Source organism: Erinaceus europaeus, chromosome 16 (assembly GCF_950295315.1).
Source record: "Erinaceus europaeus chromosome 16, mEriEur2.1, whole genome shotgun sequence".
Taxonomy (NCBI): Eukaryota; Metazoa; Chordata; class Mammalia; order Eulipotyphla; family Erinaceidae; genus Erinaceus; species Erinaceus europaeus.
The window spans coordinates 46,000,951-46,025,802 of NC_080177.1; the positions used below are offsets into that span (position 1 = coordinate 46,000,951).

Consider the following 24,852-nt stretch of genomic DNA (forward strand, 5'->3'; position numbering starts at 1 on the left):
ATTCAGTTCTGTACCATTTTCACTTCTAGTTACTATCACTAATGTCTTAATCTATCATCAAAAGTGCACTTTTAGGCTTACCCACTAAAGACTTACCCACCTTTCTGTTTCTTAACAGAATGGTCTGCGAAAGAGTCACTTTTTAATAGCTGCTTATAATCAACATCCCCACTTGCCCAGCCCCTATACCAAAGCATCAAGGTTTAAAGAACTGAAGTTACTGGTCCTCCTATGATTTCTTTACCAACTTAGTCCTTATGAGAATATATTTCCACTTAATGTTTAAAAAAAGTTCATTTTAACAAGACAATTACTGTGTTAAATACATTTATTGTAAACTTTAGACACAAAAATAGGTTCTCTAGGTGATTCACATGCACATTAAAACCAAATTACTGCAAACTACAACAATGTATATAATTATTATTATGAAAATTATACCACTCTGATGTTTACAGAATTGCTGTCCATGCAAGGTAATCAGAAGTATTATCTATGAAGCCTTAAGATCCAGAAGTGTTGTTACTACCAAACCTCTGATTAACACTGTGAAGTAAGTGTTTTGGGAGGCAGTTCCATGAATTAGCTAACATTTCTTTAAAGCAAATGACTGCTTCTAAGCTTAGCCTGAAAGTAAATAAGAAAAGAGAAAAATAATTTTATTTTACTAGTTAAAAGTACATTCAATTAAAAACTATAAAAACCACAAAACCCACTTTTTCTATAGATTTTCATGGAACCTAGTTTGGTTAGCTTTACACTGTAGGTTCACTATTGCCCTTAAGTATCCATAAACCTGATTTTTTCAAAAGCACTAATGTATTAAACAATTTAAAGCAGTTTACTGAGCCATGAGTTACCTTACCTTACAAGAGATTTTGGTTGAACTGAAAATATAAGTATTTCATTACTGTGTGCCTGAAAAACAGATGTGAATGACACATTAAGAAGCAAGTACTTCACAAGTTTGAAGCAAGTATTTCACAAGTTTCAGCAATATTAGATAATGTCCTTTAACATAAGGTAGCTACTTACAGCTCTGTGATGGACAAGAAGGTTATTGGCACATCCACCGAATACAATTACTTCTCCTTCATCACTGGCACAAGCTGTGTGCCATAATCTGTTTAAAAACAAAAATTTTTAAATTTCAAGTCAGTACCAAATTGTTAATTTTCAATAGAAAAGAGCTGATGAAATAAAGTTTTAGATAAAAACATGATAGAAAAGTAAAGAGAAAAATGTCTATTTTATTTGGGTGTGATCTTTTTCCTCTGGTCTGATAATTTAGACAATTTTTTTTTTTAATTATCTGTTGTCTAGGTCTGAGTAATAAAAATCTTAGGGAATGAGTGGTCTATACCCTTTCTTCTTCATAGGTCTTATATAAAACAGAAGGATTCCTAAACCTGGACATTTTCAAAATGGTAACTCCTGGAAAGAGTATTTTGTGTCAAATGAAGTCTTAAGTGACTGTGTTTTGATTTAGAAGCTTGGGAATAAATGCAGTTTGGCATATCTAAGTGTGCTCTGAACATGCATTAAAAACTAAAGAGAAGTGGTCCAGGAGGTGGCGCAGTGGCTAAGGCACTAGACTCTCAAGCATGAGGTCCTGAGTTCAATCCCTGGCAGCACATGTACCAGAGTGATGGTTCTTTCTCTCTTTCCCCTATCTTTCTCATAAATAAATAAAATCTTAAAAAAAAAAAAAAAAAAACTAAAGAAAGGTCAGGGGTAGATAGCATGTTACGAAGAGACCCTCAATGCCTGAGGCTCAAAGTCCCAAGTAAAATTCCCTGCACCACCATAAGCCAGAGGTGAGCAGTGCTCTGGTAAAAAAAAAAAAGAAAGAAAGAAAAATTACTGTTTAAAAAGTTATTTTTGGATGATCCGACAACTTTGTTCTATCGCATCACTGCAAATTAGCTGAAAGTGGGTACTTTCATCCCACATACATTCTTTTTTATTTTTTTAAAATATATTGTTTTTCCCTTTTGTGCTTTTTTTATTGAGGTAGTTGTTACTGGTGTCATCATTGTTAGATAGGACAGAGAGAAATGGACAGAGGAGAAGACAGAAGAAAGATAGACACCTGCAGACCTGCTTCACCACCTGTGAAGTGCCTCCCCTGTGGGTGGGGAGCCGGGGGCTCGAACCAGGATCCTTATGCCAGTCCTTGTGCTTGCGCCACCTGCACTTAACTCACTGCACTACCACCCAGCTCCCCATACATTCTTTTTTTTGTATTAATAAGTATGCATTTTATGTCAATAACATGTACAAATTGAGCACCCTAGGGTTCTCATATTCTAAAGAAAACAAGCATTTACATTGTTCATAGGTTATATGGAATTTAAAGAAAAAAAAAAAAGATCAATTGTGCACTTACCCACAGACAGGATAAACTGCCTTGGGGTGTACAGTTGTAACACCATCATTAAATTGTTTGCAAAAGGAAAACTGAAAAAGCATTTTCTTTTCCTTTTTTATTTTTTTCATGAAAAAGGAAAGGAAAAGAACCAGACATCACTCTGGTACATGTGCTGCCAGGGATTGAACTTGCAACCTCATGGTTGAGAATCCAATCCACTGCACCATCCTCTGGACCACAAGACAAAACATTTTCATATGGGAATGGAGAATCTTTCATTTGCTGTTACAACCAGCAAATGTCATTCATTAAGTCAAAAATAGAGGGCCCACAAACACACTATTTGAACAAGATGACCAATATTCAGTTTTAAAAATGAAGTTTATATACCATATGATACAAATCCTAATCAGTGTCAAAGGGATATCTGCTTCTTTGTTCTGTGATCATACCCTTTTAAGTCTTAAATTCCTATTTTTTTAATTTTGATAGGATGTCGAGAAATTATAAGGAGCCTCACAAAGCACCCTGCATTCCTGATACTATGGCTTATCTACATAATCATTGTTTTGCCTAAAAGATCCCCACCCATTCCATTCCTTTGATCTATCTTCTTTCTACCCTTGAGACCCTCCCTGCCTGTAGGGTAGTATCAATACTACCAGTTAAAACCCTCACAACTGCTAAGGAAATTTCTACCTTCCCAGCCCCCTTTTGCCTTTCTCCACCCCTTTCCTAATGATTTCCATTTCTGACTTGCCACTTCTGGGTTTGCCCTTTAAAAAGCCTGGGCTCCATGATCAATAAATAAATACACCACCACGTGTCTGTTCCTGAGTCATCTCCCTCATGTCGCTGAGTGAGCAGCCCAGGCTGGCTCGGGTCGAGTTCTCTCCAACCCAGAGAGTATGCACCCGGGAAGAGGCACCCCCATGCTAGCCCAGCAATAGGACGGTAAGAACTTGAAAGGAAAGGGTAATTAGACACCTACAGCATTGCTTCACTATTCATGAAGCTTTGCCCCTGTAGGTGGGGACTGGGGGCTTGAGCCTGGGCACTTGTGCATGGTAATGTGTGCATCCAACTAGGTGTGCACCGCCCAGCCCCAAGATTTTGAAATTCTAAATCAAAATACAGTTCAATTTTTCATGCACAGGATGACAAAGTGTTTGATACGTGGCCAACACTGAATTTCTTTCTTTAAATGTTAGCATTCTAATAAGGATGATAGATTTAGAGGCTTGGGAGGGAGCACAGTGAATAAAAGTATTGGACTCTAACGCATGAGGTCCCAAGTTCAACCCCCAGCATCCTATGTGTGTCAGAATGATACTCTGGACCTCTTAGCCACTCCCTCTCTCATTAAGAAATAAATTAACCTTTTTTTTTTAATGATTTAATAAGGCAGAATGTTACTTGATACCAGTTTTATACTGGATCAGTGGGGTCTCAGAGATGTACACGAATTACCTTTTAAATAGTTCATACCTTGGTTTTTCAGTGTAAGGATGATTAAACTGTATCCATTCATTTTTACTGATGCAGTAAGTCCAAGCATCACCTGATTGAAGCAAAAGAAAAAAGAGCTATGAGATAATTTATTCTTTCAATGTAGCATTAACTTTTTTTTTGCCTCCAGGATTTCAAGAGATGGGGAAGGCTGAAGGGTAGAGAAAGACACTTGCAGATATGCTTCACTGCTTGCAAAGTGACCCCCATGCAGGTCTAAAACCTGGTACGCTACCACCTGGCCCCCAGCATTAACATATTAAAGAGCACAACGTTGTGGTCTGGGAGGTGGTGCAGTGAATAAGGCATTGGACTCTCAAGCATGAGGTCCTGAGTTTGATCCCCAGCAGCATATGTACCAGAGTGATGTCTGGTTCTTTCTCTCTCTCCTCCTATCTTTCTCATTAATAAATAAATAAAACCTTAAAAAAAAAGAGCACAGTGTTAAGCAATTTTCTATTCACCAACTGTAAGTAGGTACAGAAAGTGTTTTTCTTTTCTCTCTTTTTTAATTGACTAGGTCCTGCAGTCTGAGATGTGGTAGACTGTTAAGCATGAGGTTCTGAGTTCAGTTCCCAGCATCAAATGTGTTAAGAGTGAAGCTCCAGTTCTCCCTATCCCCTGCCCCCATTATTAAGTTTAAAAAAAAAAAAAGACTAAGTTCCTTTGGAGGTGACTGTCATTAAGCAGATCTTGTGTTACTGGTCATTTTATTACCTCAGTGGATAGATGCAACTGTAGAGAATCAAAATTAACAGCAAACTTTTTCCAAACAACTTTATAGCCCTGTGACACACCTAATGTAGACTAAAATTTTTAAATTTTATTATATCTATTTATTTATTGGACAGAAGCAGAGAAATTGAGAAGAATGGGGAGATAGAGAGGGAGAGAGACACATGCCACACTGCTTCACCACTTGCACAGCTTTCCCATTACAGGTGGGGACCAGGGGCTTGAACCTGGGTCCTTGAGCTTTGTAATATGTGTGCTCAACCAGGTGTGCCACCACCTGGCCCTACAGACTAAGTTTTTTCAGCTATTTTTGTTACATGTATATAATAATTTACCATAATTTTCTAAGGACTTACTTAGTGGCTGTTTATCAGTGGTAAATCCTCCAAAAAGAAAGAGATGATCTGAAGAAACTGGTGTTAGTGAGTGCCAAGATCGGCCAACTGGGCATATCCCTTGTGGGATTCTGAAAATAACAGTTAAATTATAATATCTATGTTTCAAAGCTCCTAATTCACAGAAATAGTAAAATTTTCTTTTGAAAAAAATTTAAGTGGAATTATGAAAAAAAGGCCAGGAAGATAGCATCATGGTTATGCAAAGAGACTCTCATGCCTGAGGCTCCGAAGTACCAGGTTCCATCCCCCACACCACCGTGATAAGCCAGAACTGTGAAATGCTCTGATATATAATGCTTTACCAATTATTTTCACCGAAGACAGTAAACTTGAGATTTTTTCAGCAAACAATAATTAAGCACAAGCTATGTGTCAGTTACACGGCTCAAGAACTGAAAATAAAAAATAAACATGACTAGATCTTATTTAAATACATAGTTTAAAAAAGTTAAGTAGGTCCATGATAGTTTAATAACACACAATTTTGCCTTACTATGAAATTTTTAGAAAAGCATTTTTCTTTTTAAATAACTAATGTGATACCTACAGTTCATTCCATTCCCATGTATCCAGATCAAGATAGTGAAGGTCATTCATTCTAGCATCCTGAAAAAAGATAATTAAGTAGTTACCATTTTAAATGATCCAAAGTGAATTATTCTTTTAGTTCATAATACTCACTCGGTATCTGCCTCCAAACACAAAGCCTTTGTTTCCAACAGTAGCACAGGCATGGGCAGCTCGAGGTGAAGGTGCTTTACCCTTTTAAAAATCCATAAAAATAATAAATACAACCTTTTAATAAACAGGAAATACCAGAAAGTGATCTGGCTATGAGATAAGAATATGTAAAACACTTGAGCTGAAGTCAACAGTAATATTAAAGAATGAACTATCAGTTTTGTACCACACCCAATTCCCCTTTCTCTAAGTAATTTTACTTTAATTCATTATTTTTCAGGAACTCACAGTAGTTATTGGCTGGCTCCAAATAAATGTTTCTGTATCTAAAATATGTACATGATCATTCCATCCTCTTGGATGACTTGAGTTCTACAGAAAATAAGAATATGAGTTATTTTACAAATTGTTTGAAATTGTTTATGTTCTTGATTTATTAACAAGGCAAAATAAAACTAGTCAACAAAAAATGTATTTATTCAACATACCCAAAAAGATGTTTCATCAAATTCAAAAGTTCCCAATACTTTATCTTCAGGTAAATATCCATACCCTCCAAAAAATATTAACCTATTTGACAAAAAGAAAACAAAAAGTCCAAAAAGAACATCTCAAATATCCATAGATTAGTATTCAAGAAACTTTTTGTTGTCATTTTTGTTATGTGTTAGGGTTGCACACTTATCTGAAAATAGTTATTCTACTGGTAATGGTTACTACGTCTAACAATTCTGCCTTAGGTCTTTCTTTCAAGTGTTATCCTGTATTCACTCAATTTTCATATGATTAAAGTCTACTGACTAAAGATACTTAAGTAACAAACCAATTTCCACATAAAAGCCCAATGGCACACCTGGTTTACAAATTTAAGCTCACAAGCTCCTGGGTTTAAGCCCCCACCCAGTTCCTACCTGCAGGGGGGAAACTTCACTAGTGTGAAGCAGTGCTGCAAAGCTGTCTCTATCTCACTCTTTCTCTCTTCCCCCCCACTTTCTCCCTCTTGTTTTTTGAAAGATTTTATTTATTTACGGGAAAGACAGGAGGAGAGAGAAAGAACCAGACATCACTCTGGCATATGTGCTGCCAGGGATCCAGAGGGACCTCATGCTTGAGAGCCCAAAGCTTTCCCACTGCTCCACCTCCCGGACCACCCTTTCTCTTTATCTCCCTTTTCTTTCTCAATTTATCAGTCTTATTAAATAAAGTAAGAAATTCTAAAATGTTGCTAACTCACTTGTTTTTATATACCCAGACACCAAGTTTGTCCTTTGATGATGGAGGAATTCCTTGACAATCAATTCTTTCCCACTGTAACACTCTGTCTGTAGATCTTGAATCCAGCATGTAAAACTGTGAGAATTAATGGTTTCAGTTAGACTTAATTATGGAAAGGAAACTCAACTTTAGCATATAATTTTATTATAATTTACAAAAAGAATGTCATAATGTAATCCAAGTCATGCTACTAAAAATGTGACTGCAGACTTTTACTGATGAGAATAGATAAGGAATTTCTATAGAATGCAAATTACCTGTTACAAAATATCCTATTTTAGTTCAGCTAATTAGTTTTTCCATAGACACATTTTGTTTAATTTATTTTCCCTTTTGTTGCCCTTGGTGTTGTTTTTTATTGTTGTTGTAGTTATTATTGTTGCTATTTGATGTCATCGTTGTTACATAGGACAGAGAGAAATGGAGAGAGGAGGGGAAGACAGACAGGGGGAGAGAAAGATAAGACACCTGCAGACCTGCTTCACCGCCTGTGAAGCGACTCCCCTGCAGGTGGGGAGCCGGGGCATCGAACCAGGACCCCTACGCTGGTCCGCTTTGCGCCACATGTGCTTAATCAGCTGCGCTACCGCCTGACTCCTCCCATAGCCACATTTTTTTATGAAGAACTTAAGTGAATTGATTTGTTTTCTGTGCCTTAGGCACCTTAGATTGTACTCATGTAATTTGTGGTCATCAGGTTGACATTAGCAATTTTACCTTCAAATTCAATTGAACAAATATATCTTCAGCACCTCCTTAACACTAAAAGCTAAAAATAAATCTTTAAAGATTAAGTATTGGGAACTGGGAAGATAGCATAATGGTTGTACAAATAGACTTTCATGCCTGAGACACCAAAGGTACCAGATTTAATCCCCAGCACATCAATTGCCAAATCTAAATAGCCCTCTAATGTTAAAATGAAAAAAAGAGTAATATTTGTCTATCACAGAGTTTATATCTAAGTACATGAATAAGAATTATCATTGGTGCCCAGGTGGTAATTCACCTAAGAGAATGCACACATTACCCAGGTTTAAGCCCCTGGCCCCCAACTATAGGAGGGGAACTTTACAAGGAGTGGAACAATGCTGCAGATACCCTATCAGTCTCTTTCTCCCTCTCTCATCCATTATCAAATATTAAATAACATTTTTAAAAGTGGGGATAGTCCTTTAAAAGAGACCTGAGATTTTTTTTTTTTTTTTTTTTGTCATCACCAGGGTTATTGCTGGGGCTCCATACACATACAACTCCACTACTTCCAGCAGTATTTTGTTTTGTTTTGGTTAGAGAGAGAGACAGGGACATTACAGCATTGATCCACTGCTCATGAAGGTTCCTCCCTACAGGTGCTCCCAGGTGGTAGCCAGAGGCTCTAACCCAGATTCTCCTGCATGACAATGTGTGTGCAATCTACTATAGTAGCCAAATTCTGCCCACACCCCACCCTCAAGATTCCTTTTGATCAAACTTAATATACAATGGTCATTTAATATACAACTATTTCTCTGACCACTTCCTAAAAATGCAGCTTCTTTCTTCCCCAGGAATTCTCATGTCATGTCAGTTATTCTTCTCCCCCTAAAAAATATGGCTCAACTACAGCTTCTATCAGTGCCCCCACACAATGTTTAAGATATAAACCCTATTCCTCAGACAAAATGTTAAGCAAATATCTAATATATTAAAAAAAAAAATCAGAAAGGTTGGGCTGGTTAGGGCAAAGCAAAGAACTCAGGACTAAGCGCAAATGGGAAGGTGTGGGGTATTCAGGGCATGATAATGAAGAGGATTTGGGTTGGTGGTGGAAGTGGTGTACAGTCACCAATCATGGGAAGAAAAGAAGCTATATCCATGTTTCAACAACTATTCTGGAAACCATCATTTCCCACAATGAATTTTAAAAACTAGAATTACATCTGTTAAAATAGAGGAGGGGGGCAGGTGGTGGTGCAACCAGGAAAGCGTACAGGTTACCAAGATGGAGCACCTGCTTCATGAGCGATGAAGCAGTGCTACAGGGATCTCCCTCTCTCACCCTACTTCTCTGTCTCTATCAAAAGAAAAAGTAAATAAACAATTAAAATAAAATAGAAGAGATGATCTGAAGCCTGGCTAGCACTGTTTTATTCCTCTCACAGATATTCCAAGGCATAAAAAAAAAAAAATTCCTAGACTTTCTAAAAGCACATTTTGAAATTATCTGTTATATGCTTCATCCACACCAAATCACTAGGTATTTTCCAAAAACAAAACATAGTGCATTAAAAAAAAAAAAAGATTTATGATGAAGAGAGAACCAAAGTATCACTCAAGCACACACACTGTCTGGGACTGAACTCTAGCTTACCAGACACAATGTAAAAGCTTCCATTCAACAACACTTACTGAACTATTACTATGTTTTATCACATGCTACAGAAATTATCTGCTTATTACATGTGTCCCTCCTAGAAAGCGAGCTCCTAAAGGCAGGAATTATCATTCATCTGTGTCTCCAGTATCTAACCAAGTGCTCATAAGATGTTTACTAAGTGCAAAATAAATGAACTGGCAAGGATCCACCTGTATCATACTCACCTTTCTTAACTAACTTTATATGTCTCTTACTAGCCTCTTAAAGAAAAACTGACATATTTATTCTATTTGAGAAAAAAAAATGAATTTTTACACTGTTGTGTAGGAATGTTAGTATATAAAATTTTATCAGGCAGAGGGTAGATAGCATGCAGACTCTCATGTCTGAGGCTCTAGAGTCCCAGGTTCAACCCCCTGCACCACCATAAGCCAACGCTGAACCAGTGCTCTGGTAAAAATAAATAAATAATAAAAATAAGGACCATGACGGATCCTCGAGTGAGGCAGATCAAGATCAAGACCGGCATGGTGAAGTGGAAGAGCTGTTGCCCCAGGAAGCCAGTGGCAGCTTCCGGCAAAGAAGGGAAAGAAAAATCATCATAATCATCATCATCATCCATGTTATTATTACTGTCACCGTCATTGCTGTTCTCCCACAGTTGCAATGCCCAGCCAGCTCCCCTTCCCTCCGTGGATATTTCCCAGTTACAACTTGTGTTATGTTTACTTTTCAATATATATATAATAAAAATAAAATAAAACAAAATTTTATCCTTTTTAACATAGCCTTACTGCTCTTTTCTGTTCACCTTTATCCTTGCTTGCCATGGATGCATCTTAATTTATTATATTTATCGGGCACACCAGGGCTATTCCAAAAGAATAGCTATAAAGAACACAAAAAGATGTGGTCCGGGAAGTGGCACAGTGGGTAAGACTTTGGACTCTTAGGCATGAGGTCCTGAGTTCGATCCCCGGCAGCACATATACCAAAGTGATGTCTGGTTCTTTCTCTCTCTCGTCATGTCTCATGAATAAATAAATCTTTTTTTTAAAAAAAGAACACAAAAAGAGCCATTTGAAAGACAGTTCACCTGGACAGTGTGCCTGCTGTGCCATGCACAAGAATCAGACAGAAGGGGACCGGGCGATAGTGCAGTGTGTTAAGCACACATGGCACTAAGCACAAGGACCAGCATAAGGATCCCGGTTCTAGCTCTCAGCTCTCCACCTGCAGGGGGGTCGCTTCACAGGCAGTGAAGCAGCTCTGCAGGTGTCTATCTTTCTCTCCCCCTGTCTTCCCCTCCTCTCTCCATTTCTCTCCTAACCAACAACAATGATAGCAATAACAACGACAACAATAAACAACAAGGGCAACAAAGGGGAAAAAATAGCCTCCAGGAGCAGTGGATTTGTAGTGCAGGCACGGAGTCCCAGCAGTAACCCTAAAGGAAAAAAAAAAAGTATCAGATTCAAGCCCAGCACCCACCACATGGGAGGAAGCTTCATGCTGTGGTATCTTTCCGTTTCCCTATCTGAAAAAGTCAGTCTAGAGCAGTGAAACACCAGCAATGACAAAAATAAAAATAATAATAGGAATAATGATAAATTAAAAAGCAGCACAGAGAAAAACAACCTAGGATTATCAGTGCACCGAAGTTGATGCTACAGAAGGCCTAGATAAATAAAGACTGGTAGGTAAAATAATCAGATGCAGTCATACCTGGGATAGGAACACCAATGTGACTAAGTTTAGAAATTAGAAGTTGTTTGAAAAAGAAAAGCGCCTTGAACATAAATCTTAGGAGCACTGACCTTATTTGTATTGCCTCTTGAATGATGTCCTCCAAACAAGTACAGCACCCTATCTACACACACAGCACAGCTTCCTGACATAGAAGGAGGAACATCACCTTCAGTATTCATTTTTTTCCTGGGAGAGAAAAATTGAATATAAATAAGTTTGCCAAGTGGTCTGGGAGTTGGCGCAGTGGATAAAGTGTTGGACTCTCAACCATGAGGTCCAGAGTTCAATCCCTGGCAGCACATGTACCAGAGTGATATCTGGTTCTTTCTCTCTGCCTATCATTCTTCATGAATAAATAAAATCTTTTAAAAATAAATAAGTAAATAAATAAGTTTGCCCAAAAGTAGGGAGGGGGATGAAAAAAATCTGTTATTTTTCTACCTCTCTCTTTTTCTATAGAAAACTATAGAAAAGGTTTATTAGCTAATATATGGGGTTTCTCCTAGCATTAAATTTAACTCAAAGAATGAACTCTTCCTTCTTTATCCATTTCATAGACAATGCAGCTGATCCTACACTCAGGCAGAATGAGCCCTGCAGCCGGAGTGTCAGTGCTTTGTTATTCTATTGATAGCAACATACCGCTTGATGTTTCTCAAACTAAATTTTTTTTGGGGGTGGGTAGCCACAGAAGTGGTTCACCTAGTAGAGCACCTGCCTTGCCTTGCCATGTGCTAGGCCCAGGTTCAACCCCAATATTCCACCTAGAAGTGCCATGGCCCTGGGGGAAGCTCCAGTGCTATGGTATCTCTCCCTATTTCTATACTCTGTTTCTATCTTTAAAAGCTCGGAGCAGTGAAGCCAAATTGTTAATGCCACAGTAATTAAGGAAAACCTGCAGCATTCCAGTCCTGACAGACTAATTAAATAGGGGTTTTATACTCAGTCACCTTTTTTTTAGCTGCTCAGCAAGTGACTCAGACCTTGTATATTACTACAGACTTTTGGGTAGTGCTCTCTATAGGCAAAGCAATACTGGTTCTTTGGACATTCTGACTCACTCTGAGTCTAAAAATTTTAAGAACTCTAAGGAAAATGGGAGGGGGGAGAATCTAAGATTCACAAATGTTAGTAGAACATTTAAGGTCTTCAATCTGTGCCTAACTTGAAGATTTGGTAGGTTCTTTAAAAAAATCTTCATATGGGGAGTCAGGCAGTAACGCAGTGGGTCAAGGGCAAGTGGCGCAAAGTGCAAGCACCAGCATAAGAATCCTGGTTTGAGGCCCTGGCTCCCCACCTACAGGGGGTTCACGTCACAGGCAGTGAAGCAGGTCTGCAGGTATCTATCTTTCTCTCCTCCTCTCTCTTCCCCCCCTCTATTCATTTCTCTCTGTCCTATCCAACACAATGACAACAATAATAGCTATAACAATAAAACAAAAAGGGCAACAGAAAGGAATAAATAAATATTTTTTAAAATCTTTAAAAAAAAAATTTAGAAATGCTACCCAGAGGTAGCAGTGACTAGTTTTGGTGTTAGGAACATGAAGTTCCTGGTTCAGTCTTCATCATCTCATATATGAAAGGGATGGTCTGGTTCACTCTATTTCTTTGCCTCATCTTAGTAAATAAATTGAAAAAAATTCTCCTTTAATTGAAATAGAGGGTCCAGGTGATGATGCAGAGTTAAGTATAAGTTACAGTGCACAAAGACCAAGCTCTGGGAGTCACACAGTAGCGCAGTGGGTTAAGCGCAGGTGGTAAAAAGGGCAAGGACCAGTGTAAGGATCCCAGTTCCAGACCCTGGTTCTCCACCTGTAGGGGAGTCGCTTCACAAGCAGTGAAGCAGGTCTGTAGGTGTCTACCTTTCTATCTCCCTCTCTGTCTTCCCCTCCTCTCTCCATTTCTCTCTGTCCTATCCAGCAAAAACAACAGCAGTAACTACAACAAAGAAACAACAAGGGCAACAAAAAGGAATAAATAAATAAATACTTAAAAAAAAAAACAAAAAACGGGGGAGTCTGGTGGTAGTGCAGTGGGTTACGTGCACGTGGCACAGAGCGCAAGGATCCTGGTTCGATGCCCCGGCTCCCCACCTGTAGGGGAGTAGCTTCACAGGCGGTGAAGTAGGTCTGCAGGCTTCTTTCTCTCCCCCTCTCTGTCTTCCCCTCCTCTCTCCATTTCTCTCTGTCCTATCCAATAATGACAACAACAATAATAATTACAACAATAAAACAACAAAGGCAACAAAAGGGAATAAATAAATAGTAAAAAAAAAAAAAAACAGGAGTTGGGAGATAGCGCACTGGGTTAAGCGCACATGGCGCCAAGTGCAAGGACCAGGTAGGGATCCTGATTTGATGCCCCGGCTCCCCACCTGCAAGGTAGTTGCTTCACAGGCAGTGAAGCAGGTCTGCAGGTGTCTATCTTTCTCTTCCCCTCTCCGTCTTCCCTTCTCTGTTCTCTCTGTTCTATCCAACAACAACGACATAAGTAACTACAACAATGAAACAACATGGGCAACAAAAGGGAGTAAATAAGTAAATAAATATTAAAAAAAAAAAAAAGCTCCTAGTCCCCACATACAAGGGAAAGCTTCAGAAGTGGTGAAACAGTGTTACAAGTGTCTTTCTGTCTCTCTCTTTAACTCCCCCTCCCCCTTAATTTCTCTCTCTAGCCAATGAATAAATAAACAAGTCTAGAAAACATTTGATTGGGGGCCAGGTGGTAGTGCAGCTGGTTAAGCACACATGAAGCAAAGCGAGAGGACCGGCATGAGGATCCTAGTTCAAGCCCCCTGCTTCCCACCTGCAGTGGGGTCACTTTAAAAGTGGTGAAGTAGGTCTGCGGATGTCTGTCTTTCTCTCCACCTCTCTTTTTTTTTTTTAAAGATTTTATTTATTTATGAAAAAGATAGGAGGAGAAAGAACCAGACATCACTCTGGCACATGTGCTGCCAGGGATCGAACTCGACCTCATGCTTGAGAGTCCAAAGCTTTACCACTGTGCCACCTCCCGGTCCACTTCTCTCCTCCTATTTCCCCCTCCTCTGTTGATTTCTCTCTATCTAACAACAGGAGCAGTAATGGCAACAATAACAATAAGGGCAACAAAATGGAAAAAATGGCCTCCAGGAGCAGTGGATTTGTAGTGCAGGCTCTGAGCCCCAGAGATAACCCTAGAGGCAGAAAAAGAAAAAAAACATTTTCTCAAAATACCAAGTACAAATTTTTTTTTTAATTTTGATATATATGTGTATGTCTGTGCTTCCATCCCAAGATCTAAAGGATGACCTCTTTATTTAAGTATCTTTATTATACTTTAGTTATAAAGCCCTGAATAGAAATGTCTTAAGGGAGTCAGGCGGTAGCGCAGAGGGTTAAGCGCAAGTGGTGCAAAACGCAAGGACTGGGGTAAGGATCCCGGTTCGAGCCCCGGCTCCCCACCTGCAGGGGAGTCCCTTCACAGGCGCAAAGCGCAAGGACTAGGGTAAGGATCCCGGTTCGAGGCCAGGCTCTCCACCTGCTGGGGAGTCCCTTCACAGGCAGTGAGGCAGGTCTGCAGGTGTCTATCTTTCTCCCCTCCTCTCTGTCTTCCCCTCCTCTCTCCATTTCTCTCTGTCCTATCCAACAACAATAATAACTACAATAAAACAACAAGGGCAACAAAAGGGAAGAAAGAAAGAAAGAAAGAAAGAAAGAAAGAAAGAAAGAAAGAAAGGAAGGTATTAAAGTCCATAAGGGCATCTAGTAATTACTGAACTATTTCTGAATAGTTGTTGAAATATCTAAACTTAGCAGCTAAGTTAAACAGAACATTATTTTTTTTAAATATTCATTTATTCCCTTTTGTTGTCCTTGCTGCTTTATTGTTGTAGTTATTATTGTTGTAGATGTCATTGTTGTTGGATAGGACAATGAGAAATGGAGAGAGGAGAGGAAGACAGTGGGGGAGAGAAAAATAGACACCTGCAGACCTGCTTCACCACCTGTGAAGCAACCCCCCTGCAGGTGGGGAGCCGGGGGCTTGAACCGGGATCCTTCCACGGATCCTTGCACTTTGTGCCACCTGCGCTTCTTAACTTGCTGCGCTACCGCCCAACTCCCAACAGAACATTTTTTTTTTTTTTTAATTATCTTTGCTTATTGGAGATTGACAGAAGTCAAAAGGGATGGGGAAGACAGAGTGGAAGAGAGACAGAGAGACACCTGCAGCACTGCTTCAACCACTCCCAAAGCTTTCGCCCTACAGGTGGGGACTGGGGGCTCAAACCTGGGTCCTTGCACCTTGTAACATGTGCGCTCAACCAGGTGCGCCACCACCTGGCCCCCAGAACATTATTTTTAGAATATATAAATAGGTTAGCATAATTACAAAAATCTTTTTACAATATTTATTTATTCCCTTTTGTTGCCCTTGTTGTTTTACTGTTGTAGTTATTATTGTTGTTGTCGTTGTTGGATAGGACAGAAGGAAACGGAGAGGGGAAGACAGAGAGGGGAAGAGAAAGACACCTTCAGACCTGCCTCACTGCTTGTGAAGCAACTCCCCTGCAGGTGGGGAGCCAGGGGCTTGAACCGGGATCTTTAATCCAGTCCTTTCCCTTGTGCCACCTGTGCTTAACCCACAAAAATCTTGTTAATTAGAATGAGTTTTGGGGGTGGGAGAGACAGCACAATGGTTATGCAAACAATTTTCAGGCCTGAGCCTCTAAGCTCCCAAGTTCAGAGATGAGCAGTGCTTGGGGGGGGGGGGGGTGAAGGGGGTTGAATTTTAGGAAGGTTTATTTTTTGCCAGGAGGACTTTGCTAAACACCATGCCTGTACAATTCCACCACTCCCTGTGAACTATCTCTTCTTTTCAGACTCAGGGTGAAAGAGAGAAAAGGAGAATGAGACAGAAAGAAAGGGGAAGAGATACCACAGTACTACTTCACCATCAGTGAAGTTAATTCCCCATTGTGATACTCCTACTTGGTGGCTAGGGGCTTGAACCCGTCTATGCACATGGCATAGTGTGTGCTCCACTATGTGAGTTATCTCCCAGTCCCAGCATTTTTCTTTCTTTAAAAGTTTATTTTACTTATTACATATGACAGATTGACATATGTACTACCGGGAAAGAACTGGGAACCTCAGGCATGCTGGGATGACACTCTACCAGTTGAGCTATTCCCCTAGCCTCAGAGTTTCTTTTTCTTTAACCCCTGATATGAACTTTTTAGTCTCCCTCATAATATCCTCAGTTACCATCTTCCAGTCTCCATATCGTAGATCCATAGTTCTTCTCTAGGTAGATAAAAGTCATATAATCCTCTGACTTGATTACTCTAAGAACCAAAAAAAAAAAAAGCAAATATAAAAATTAACATTCTAGAAAAAAGCACTCTTACCTATTTTCATATCTCATTTAAGACTGTAATCAGTTATGAAATTTTAAACAGGTCTTACATAACTCTATCAAATACACAATCCTCCCCACCTCATACCACATACAAAGTAATACTTGATAAAGTTCTTAAATGTTTTAAAATTTTTTTTTTATTAATGGATAGAGACAGAGAGAAATTGAGAAGGGAGAGATAGAGAGGGAAAAAGACAGAAATACCTGCAGCCCTGCTTCACCACTCATGAAGCTTCCTCCTGCAGGTGAGGACCAAGGGCTTGAACCCAAGTCCTTGCACACTATAATGTGTGCACTTAACCAGATGTACCACCATCTGGCCCATTTAATTCAAAATTTTCACAGAAATTGCAATGGTGCAGGAAGCTAAAAGATATCTATGAAAAATCTCTAAGGTTAATTTATCCTGAACAGACTATGCACCAAATTTCAATTTGATTCTTTAATCAAAATAATGAAATGTTATGATTCAGAAGTGATAGCCTATGTGTCATGGTTGGTAGACTAAAGAAAGTTCTACCTCGAAAATGCCTGGCCCATACTACACATGATGTATAATTTTCTAGCCAGTCTTCCTTTTATCCATTTATTTTTCTACCAAGGAGAAAAGGAAGAACTGCAAATATTAAGTCTTTGTGCAGAATTTTTAGTTCCTGTACAGCTCCATTTTCTTTCAGATAATAATTCCTAACAAATAGACTGAGCTTACCAATATGGCAGAACTAGCTGAGTGCTATCCATGGGTTGCTTCATTTCATCCTCACAACAACCCTAAAAAGCAGTTAATATTACAAGTAAACAGGTTTTTTAGACAGGTAAGTAATTTGTCCCAGGTTACTTAGCAAGTAATGATGGAATCAAGATTCTGGAATCTTGGCTGGCCTCCTTTCCCTTAATTTGCAAGCTTATCAGCTGCCTGTCCTTTGCACTTTCTGAAAAAAGCCAACACACAATAAACAGCTGCAGTTCACACAGAATGGGTGTCAGAGTCTACTAAAACTGAGTATCATGTACACAGAAACAGAGCTCCTCACCATGTCAATACATCACTTCCTACTCCACCACTTACAAAAGGAAAGGTAGCAGGCTGACTTTGGACCAGATCAACCTGACCAGGACAGAGAGATGACTACACTCTGTAAGAAGCTAAGATTTAATGCCTTCAGAACAATCTCCAAGTGGTTTCTGTGGCTACAAGCCAGGGCTCTAGAAAGATAACCTTTAGATTCATGTACTTCCTAGTCAAGCCTTAGGCATCAAGCCCTCAAACTCACCATAAAAATCTTCCACAACAACCCTCTCTTCCCAATCCTCAAGAAAATCCTTGGTTCCCTCAATGCTGCTGATTTTTATAAAAAGAACTAGGGGGAGTCCGGCGGTAGCGCAGTGGGTTAAGCGCAGGTGGTGCGAAGCACAAGGACCAGTGTAAGGATCCCGGTTCGATCCCCCGGCTCCCTATCTGCAAGGGAGTCACTTCACAGGTGGTGAAGCAGGTCTGCAGGTGTCTTTCTCTTCCCCTCTCTGTCTTCCCCTCCTCTCTCCATTTCTCTCTGTCCTATCCAACAATGACAGCAATAACAACAACAATAACTACAACAACAATAAAACAAGGGCAACAAAAGGGAAAGTAAGTAAATAAATATAATTTAAAAATAATAATAATAAAATAAAAAATAAATTAAAAGAATTAGGAACAATGTAGTTTAAACTGGAGAATGGTTGACTAATGGGCTTACTTTGCTCCAAATTAATTACCTACATTTTTAATAAAGGTGACCACATACCTTACCCCTTTCTCTCATCAAGTACCCTCCTCTAAGTACCTATTCATTGAAGGTTGTGGGAAACACTGCAGATTAACTAGAATTAACAAAAAAAGAAAAAGGTGGTTAAAACAACTGAAATATTCAAGACAGCTGAGTAATTCACACCTTCTCTTTTGAGTTATTCCAAAAATGGTCTACTACAAAATAAAATCTGAAATCAGAATCACAAAGCAAGTCCAAAGGCATAGCTGTAGTTCTGATTTCAAACAAATGGAAGGTAAATCACTATTATGGCCAAAAAGGACTAAAAAAAATATTTTGGTAGGAATAAATCACTCATCCCAACAACAAAAAAAATTATAAAACGTGTGTTATTGGGAAGATCTAAAAAAAAAAGGGGGGGCAAGTAAATCCTACTGTGGGATTTAAAAGAAATATTTTCTTTATAAGTGGGGGTTAAATACATTTACTTTAAAAGTGGGGTTAAAGAGCTGCACTGTGTAACTGCGATGTTGATGCTGGGTTTTAGTTATTGGTGGAGCTTCTTAACATTTTAAAGTAAAATCACTGTATTTTAACAGTAAGTATATTATGAAGCACTGCAAGTCTATTGTCCAAGTTATTCCCTTTCTCACTTCTTGGGGGGGGGGGGGCATTGGCTGGGGAGATAATGTAATGGTTATACAAACAAACGACTTTCATGCCTAAAGCTCCAAAGTCCCAGGTTCAATCCTGGGCACCATCATAAGCCAGAGCTGAACTGTGTTTCTTTCTTTCTTTTTTGAGATGTTGATTTACATGTTTTAAGGGTACAATTCTACTTTTCCAAAATTCTACCCCCACCACCGCGATTTGCCAAAATCCCTCCAATAACCCATTGGACCCCACACACACAATCTTTGCCATTCGTTTTCTTAATAGGGGTTTCTACTGGGGCGGGGGGGGGGGGGAAGAAATGTCAACTTTTTTGGCTGCCGTCAAAAGAATGGTCTGGAATGTTCCAACAGCAGTCAGTCATCTGTACAGCTCGGCTCCTAAACAGGCAAGCAGAGGAACTAAGCCGATTCTTGGCGGCTTTCAGGAATTCCGTACACCTCGGGCCCCCAGGAGCCGCCAAGGGCGGGCTGCAGTAGGTGAGCGCTCCCAGGTAGGCCGGAGAAAGGCTGGGGTGACGTCACCTCCTTCCCGCGGGGCCCCCACTCTCTCTACTGCACACAAACCGCGCCGCAGTCCCGCATCGCCAATGGGCCTTCCCGAGATAACGCTCCAAAGTCGACTGGAGCACACCGGGCCCGCGAGGGGTGGCGGTGGGTGGCGTGAGCCCGGGGCGGCGTCCGAACAGCCCGGGGTGGAGGGCCGTTCGTGAGAGCCCGCTCGCCAGGACAGGAAGCCCCGGGGCAGAGCGGCGACGTGGCGAGCGCAGGAGGCGAGCAGGGAGCAGCGCGGGCCCTGCCGCCTGGCCCGCCGCACAGAGAGCTCCGCCGGGCGCCACCGCCACGGGAGCAGCCACCCACTGACCTTGTAGCCGCCCCAGACGAACATGTGACGCCCGTCGCCCACAGCGACGTGGCCGCTGCGCTCGGCCGGACAGGCGAGCTCCATGGACTCGTATCCCTCGTAGGCTGGCCCTGGCAAGTCGTCCGCCCGCAGGTCCTCGTTGCCATCAGCCATCTTGAAGCTGCACTTTTGTTCACTAACGTTCCTCGCACCCGCGAGGGGAGAAAAGACTAGGGGAGAGAAAGAAAAAGCGGCGCGGGGCGAGCAGAGGGGGGCGGGACGTCCCGGCAGCTACCCTCGCCGCTGGCGGTCGCGTCCACGGGCTTCGTCTACCGGAACGGCCTCTCCAAGGCCTGGGCAGCGGAGTCGTTAAGGGGCAGCGGCAAGAGCCGCCTGGGGACCTTCCAGCTTGCAGCCCGCCCCGCCTCCTGTTCGCCGCTCGCCGCCGACAACCCTTGTTTACTCGGTGGCTGGGACCTCCCGTTCCGCTGACGCCGCCCCGGGCTCCGGAAGCTGGCCGGGCTCAGCGCCCCCAGCGCCGGTCCCCCCGCACCGCGGTGCATCTGTGCCTCCCCATGGTGTGTGATGCCTTTCCGCTCAGCAGAACCTAGGCTTAGCGGCTGCTCACCTGCATTTTAGATTGAATGGAAACCATCACACTGGATGTTGTCTGTGGGAAACAGTGCGAAAACGCACTCTGTCTATGCCTTAAAACATGGACTGAGACACCGAGAGTCATGAGCAAAGCAAAAGATATATTTGCAAGGATGTAAGCCAGCAAGCACACCAAGGGCAATTTTCAGGTCTTTTTATACATTACTAGGACATGAGAACAACCTGTCTTTTCCCATTTGGCGAGTGGGAATTGGCTCACGTTCTAACCATGTTGAGGAGTAAGGGGAAGGGGATGGGAACCGATGCGAGCAGGGAGTCTTGGGAGTCTAAGCTTACAATGTGACTATGATGGGAAAGGAAGAGTGAGGAAGGGGTCGGGAAGTCTAAGCTAACTTTGAAGAAAAACAAGGCATAGCTGTAGTCACGTAAATGTACAAGGGTTAGGAGGTGTGTAGCCAGACTTGACCCATAAACATCAGTGAAAGACTACAACCAACTGGGCCCTTTTTCACACTAAAATTTCATTCATAAGCGCAAGTGGCATAAATAAAGCTCAAGAACCTGCGTGAGGTCCTCGGCTCCCCACCTGCAGGGGAGTCAGACTGTGAAGCAGGTCTGAAGGTGTCTTACTCTCCCCGTCTTCCCCTCCTCTCCATTTCTCTCTGTCCTATCCAACAATGACATCAATAACAACAACAACAATAACTACAACAATAAAAACAAGGGCAACAAAAGGGAATAAATATTTTTTTAAATCTTTAAATTTAATTCATATGCAGTTCCACTTTTTTAAAATAAATTTTTATAGTTTTTTTAATATTCGTTTTATTTATTCCCTTTTGTTGCCCTTGTTGTTTTATTGTTGTAGTTATTATTGCTGTTGTCGTTGTTGGATAGGACAGAGAGAAATGGAGAGAGGAGGGGAAGACAGAGAGGGGGAGAGAAAGATAGACACCTGCAGACCTGCTTCACCACCTGTGAAGGGACTCCCCTGCAGGTGGGGAGCCGGGGTTCGAACCGGGATCCTTATGCCGGTCCTTGTGCTTTGCGCCACCTGCGCTTAACCCGCTGCGCTACAGCCCGACTCCCTTTTATAGTTTTTTAAAACATCTCTATTTATTCCCTTTTGTTGCCGTTGTTATTATTGTTTTGTCGTCGTTAGATAGGACAGAGAGAAATGGAGAGAGGAGAGGAAGGAAGACAGAGAAGGGAAGAGAAACAGACACCTGCAGGTCTGCTTCACCCCTTATGAAGTGACTCACCTGCAGGTGGGGAGGACTCAAACCCGGATCCTCACAACCATCCTTGGCTTTGCGCCACATGTGCTTAACACGCTGCACTCCTGTAGTTCCTTTCATAAAAAGTTCAACCCAGGGTAGGGGTAGATAGCATAATGGTTATGCAAAGAGACTCTCATGCCTGAGGCTCTAAAGTCCCAGGTTCAATCCCCTGCACTACCATAAGCCAGAGCTGAGCAGTGCTCTGGTAAAAAAAAAAAAAAAAAAAATATATATATATATATATATATATATATATTCAACCCTCAGTTCCACTTTCATAAACAGTTCAACCCTCAGATCCATACTTCTAACATAGCTGCATTCACTTTTGAGAAGACTTCAGCTAGTGAACTTCCTTTGCTGTCCTTCTAGTCTTTACTTCCTCTTCCAAATGCTGCTGCCAGCCTGCCTGCCTCCCTCCCCTTTCCTTTTCTTTCCTTCCTTTCTCCCTTTTTCCCCTACCTCCCTTCTGTAAAGTCAGAAAGGCAGAGAGAGCCTAACTTCCTTAGCATTCTCTCAGAAATTTCCACTCATTCTTCAATATATTGTACTTAAACATCTAAATCAAGCGCATTAACAGTTGTTTTCATTATTTATTATCTTTATTTATTGGATAGAGACAGTCAGAAATGAGAGGGAAGGGGAAGAGAGGAAGAGAGACAGAGATATACCTGTAGCATTGCTTTCCCCCTATAGGTGGGGACCACAGCCTTGAACCTTGGTCCTTGCGCATTGTAACGTGTGCGATGAACATTGTGCGCCACTTCCCAGTCCCTATTTTTTTCAATATTTATGACATTTACATGCTTATCTTTATCCTTTAAGATCCTGGAAATGGTTAAATGTACCAGTTCCAAGTCACGTGCTATCATTTTAATTTTCTTGACAGTTTCATAACCCTCTATGATCTTCACTTTCATCTTAAGATCAATAACGACTGTGTTTTTCGGCACTTCTTCCATGTGAAGTCATGATCTTCCTTTTCTCAAACATCTTGTACTAGGGGGTGCACAACAAAGTACTAAAAACAAAAGTATCGGGAGTCGGGTGGTAGCTCAGCAGGATAAGCACAGGTGGCGCAAAGCGCAAGGACCACCCTAAGGTTCCTGGTTCGAGCCCCAGGCTTCCCACCTGCAAGGGAAACGCTTCACAAGTGTTGAAGCAGGTCTGCAGGTGTCTATCTTTCTCTACATGTCTCTGTCTTCGCCTCCTCTCTCCATTTCTCTCTGTCCTATCCAACAGTGACGACATCAATAACAACAACAATAACTACAAAAAAAAAAGTATCCACATATCAACTGCAGGACTGAGACTGAAACAAACAGGTGATGCAAGATGAGAAGCTTGAAGCTGAGTAACTGCACTGCTGTTTTCCATGAGCAAGGTTCTCCTCTATTATCACAAATATCAACCTCTAAGAGAGTTGGTTAGTAGACAAGTAGGTCAGTAAATGTAAACTAGTTGTGGGGCCCAGGAGATGGTGCAGTGGATAAAGCATAAGGACTTAAATTCAATCCCCGGCAGCACATATACCAGAGTAATGTCTGCTTCTTTCTTTCCTCCTTTCTTTCTCATTAATACATAAAATCTTTAAAAGAGAGAGAGAAACACAGAGAGAGAGAGAGAGAGAGAATAGGTGTATGAGGGACCTAGTGTCTGAAGGTACACTATGAGGATCATTTCACTAGCACAGCTTGATTCTCCTCTTTTGTTGATGATTTGATGCTTCAGTGGATTCACTATGACCCACATAGTCAATGACTGCCACCTCTCCAGATTCAAAGGAGGTCTCGAAACTTTACATCGGGCTCAACCTGACGCTGTTGACTGGCTACGGAAGAAGGGCAAACGCTAGAAGAAGAAATCGCTATCGAACAGGCCATGGCCGGTGCGCTGCTATGTTTCCACCGCTGGGGAGCCAGAGACGACCGAACTGCCCCTGCGGCTACAGACAGACAATGACCCACATAGTCAACGACTGCCACCTCTCCAGATTCAAAGGAGGTCTCGAAACTTTACATCAGGCTCAACCTGACGCTGTTGACTGGCTACGGAAGAAGGGCAAACGCTAGAAGAAGAAAAGTGGATTCACTGGGCCTCTTGAATCTCTCGCTCCTCCCTTGGAAGCAAAGTTGAGAATCCACAAGAGCCATCCAACAAAGTTATATGGAAGAGAAAAGCTTTCATTTCAGATAGTTTGATCCAGTGATAAGGAGCCATATAGGAAATGCTCTCTGCTAAGTGCTGTGTTTGGAATATCAAGTACTTACGGAACCTTTTTACAAAGAGTTTATTTATTTACTTTTACCAGAAAACTGCTCAGCTGTGGCATATGTAGTATGGGGTACTGAACCTGGGACTCCTGAAGGTAAGGTCAGTCTTAACAATTTACATGTTAACTCTCAGTTATTTTTACCTGCAGTGTTCATTAATTTTTTTAACTATGTGTGAACTGTAGATAGTGCAGTAGATAAAGCATTGGACCCTCAAGCATGAAGTCATGAGTTTCTAAAATTGGAAACTTTCACTCACAATAATTGGAGCTATAGTCATTTTTATTCATTGTTTTGCCTTTAGTAGCTTTTAAAAGATATTTTATTTATTTATTAATGAGAAACTTAGGAGGAGAGAGAGAGAGCCAGACATCACTCTGGTACATATGCTGCCAGGGACTGAACTCAGGATCTCATGCCTGAGAGTCCGATGCTTTATCCACTACGCCACCTCCCAGACCACAGCCTTTAGTAGCTTTTGAGTTGAGTGATTTTGATTCATCTTCTAGGGACTATGTACTTTTAGATATATACAGCATCAATCAGTCTTGTCTAGAATATTTAGACTTTTTTAAACTATTTTTTAAAGATTTTATTTATTCATGAGAAATGATAGGAAAGAGAAAGAACCAGACGTCACTCTGGTACAAGTGCTGCCAGGGATTGAGATCAGGACCTCATGCTTGAGAGTCCAATGCCTTATCCACTGTGTCACCTCCTGGACCACTATTTTTCCTTTTTTTTTTTTTTTTTGCCTCCAGGATTATTGCTGGGGCTCAGTGCTGGGGCTCAGCAATGGAGAGAGGAGGGGAAGACAGAGAGAAGGAGGGAAAGATAGACACCTGCAGACCTGCTTCACCGCCTGTGAAGTGACTCCCCTGCAGGTGGGGAGCCGGGGGCTCGAACCGGGATCCTTAGGCCAGTCCTTGCGTTTTGCGCCA

General features: G+C 41.3%; 1 protein-coding gene and 1 long non-coding RNA gene across 4 annotated transcripts in view; one reads left to right on the forward strand and one right to left on the reverse strand.

The window, feature by feature from the left end:
- Positions 1-310: 310 nt before the first annotated feature.
- KLHDC2 (kelch domain containing 2) lies at positions 311-20,189 on the reverse strand. 3 transcript variants are annotated; one of them, XM_016194627.2, is made up of 14 exons: positions 19,765-19,903; positions 17,190-17,251; positions 16,327-16,406; positions 11,146-11,263; positions 6,929-7,044; positions 6,183-6,264; positions 5,983-6,066; positions 5,695-5,775; positions 5,561-5,619; positions 4,972-5,081; positions 3,860-3,932; positions 1,036-1,123; positions 866-918; positions 311-627 (listed from the first exon to the last, which is right to left on the reverse strand). In XM_016194627.2, exons 3-14 carry the CDS (start codon positions 16,341-16,343, stop codon positions 504-506), a joined length of 1,005 nt encoding a protein of 334 aa, XP_016050113.1. In that variant the 5' UTR covers positions 16,344-16,406; positions 17,190-17,251; positions 19,765-19,903; the 3' UTR covers positions 311-503. The 3 variants fall into 3 exon arrangements, with proteins under 3 accessions (XP_016050113.1, XP_007537810.1, XP_060031054.1); XM_007537748.3 differs by lacking the exon at positions 17,190-17,251 and having other exon boundaries at positions 19,765-20,186; XM_060175071.1 differs by lacking the exons at positions 16,327-16,406; positions 17,190-17,251 and having other exon boundaries at positions 19,765-20,189.
- LOC132533451 (uncharacterized) overlaps positions 19,259-24,852 on the forward strand; it is a 385,390-nt gene continuing 379,796 nt past the window's right edge. The window contains exons 1-2 of the long non-coding RNA XR_009545345.1: positions 19,259-19,393; positions 23,950-24,011. This is a non-coding gene — a long non-coding RNA (uncharacterized LOC132533451). The remainder of the gene's footprint in view (positions 19,394-23,949; positions 24,012-24,852) is intronic.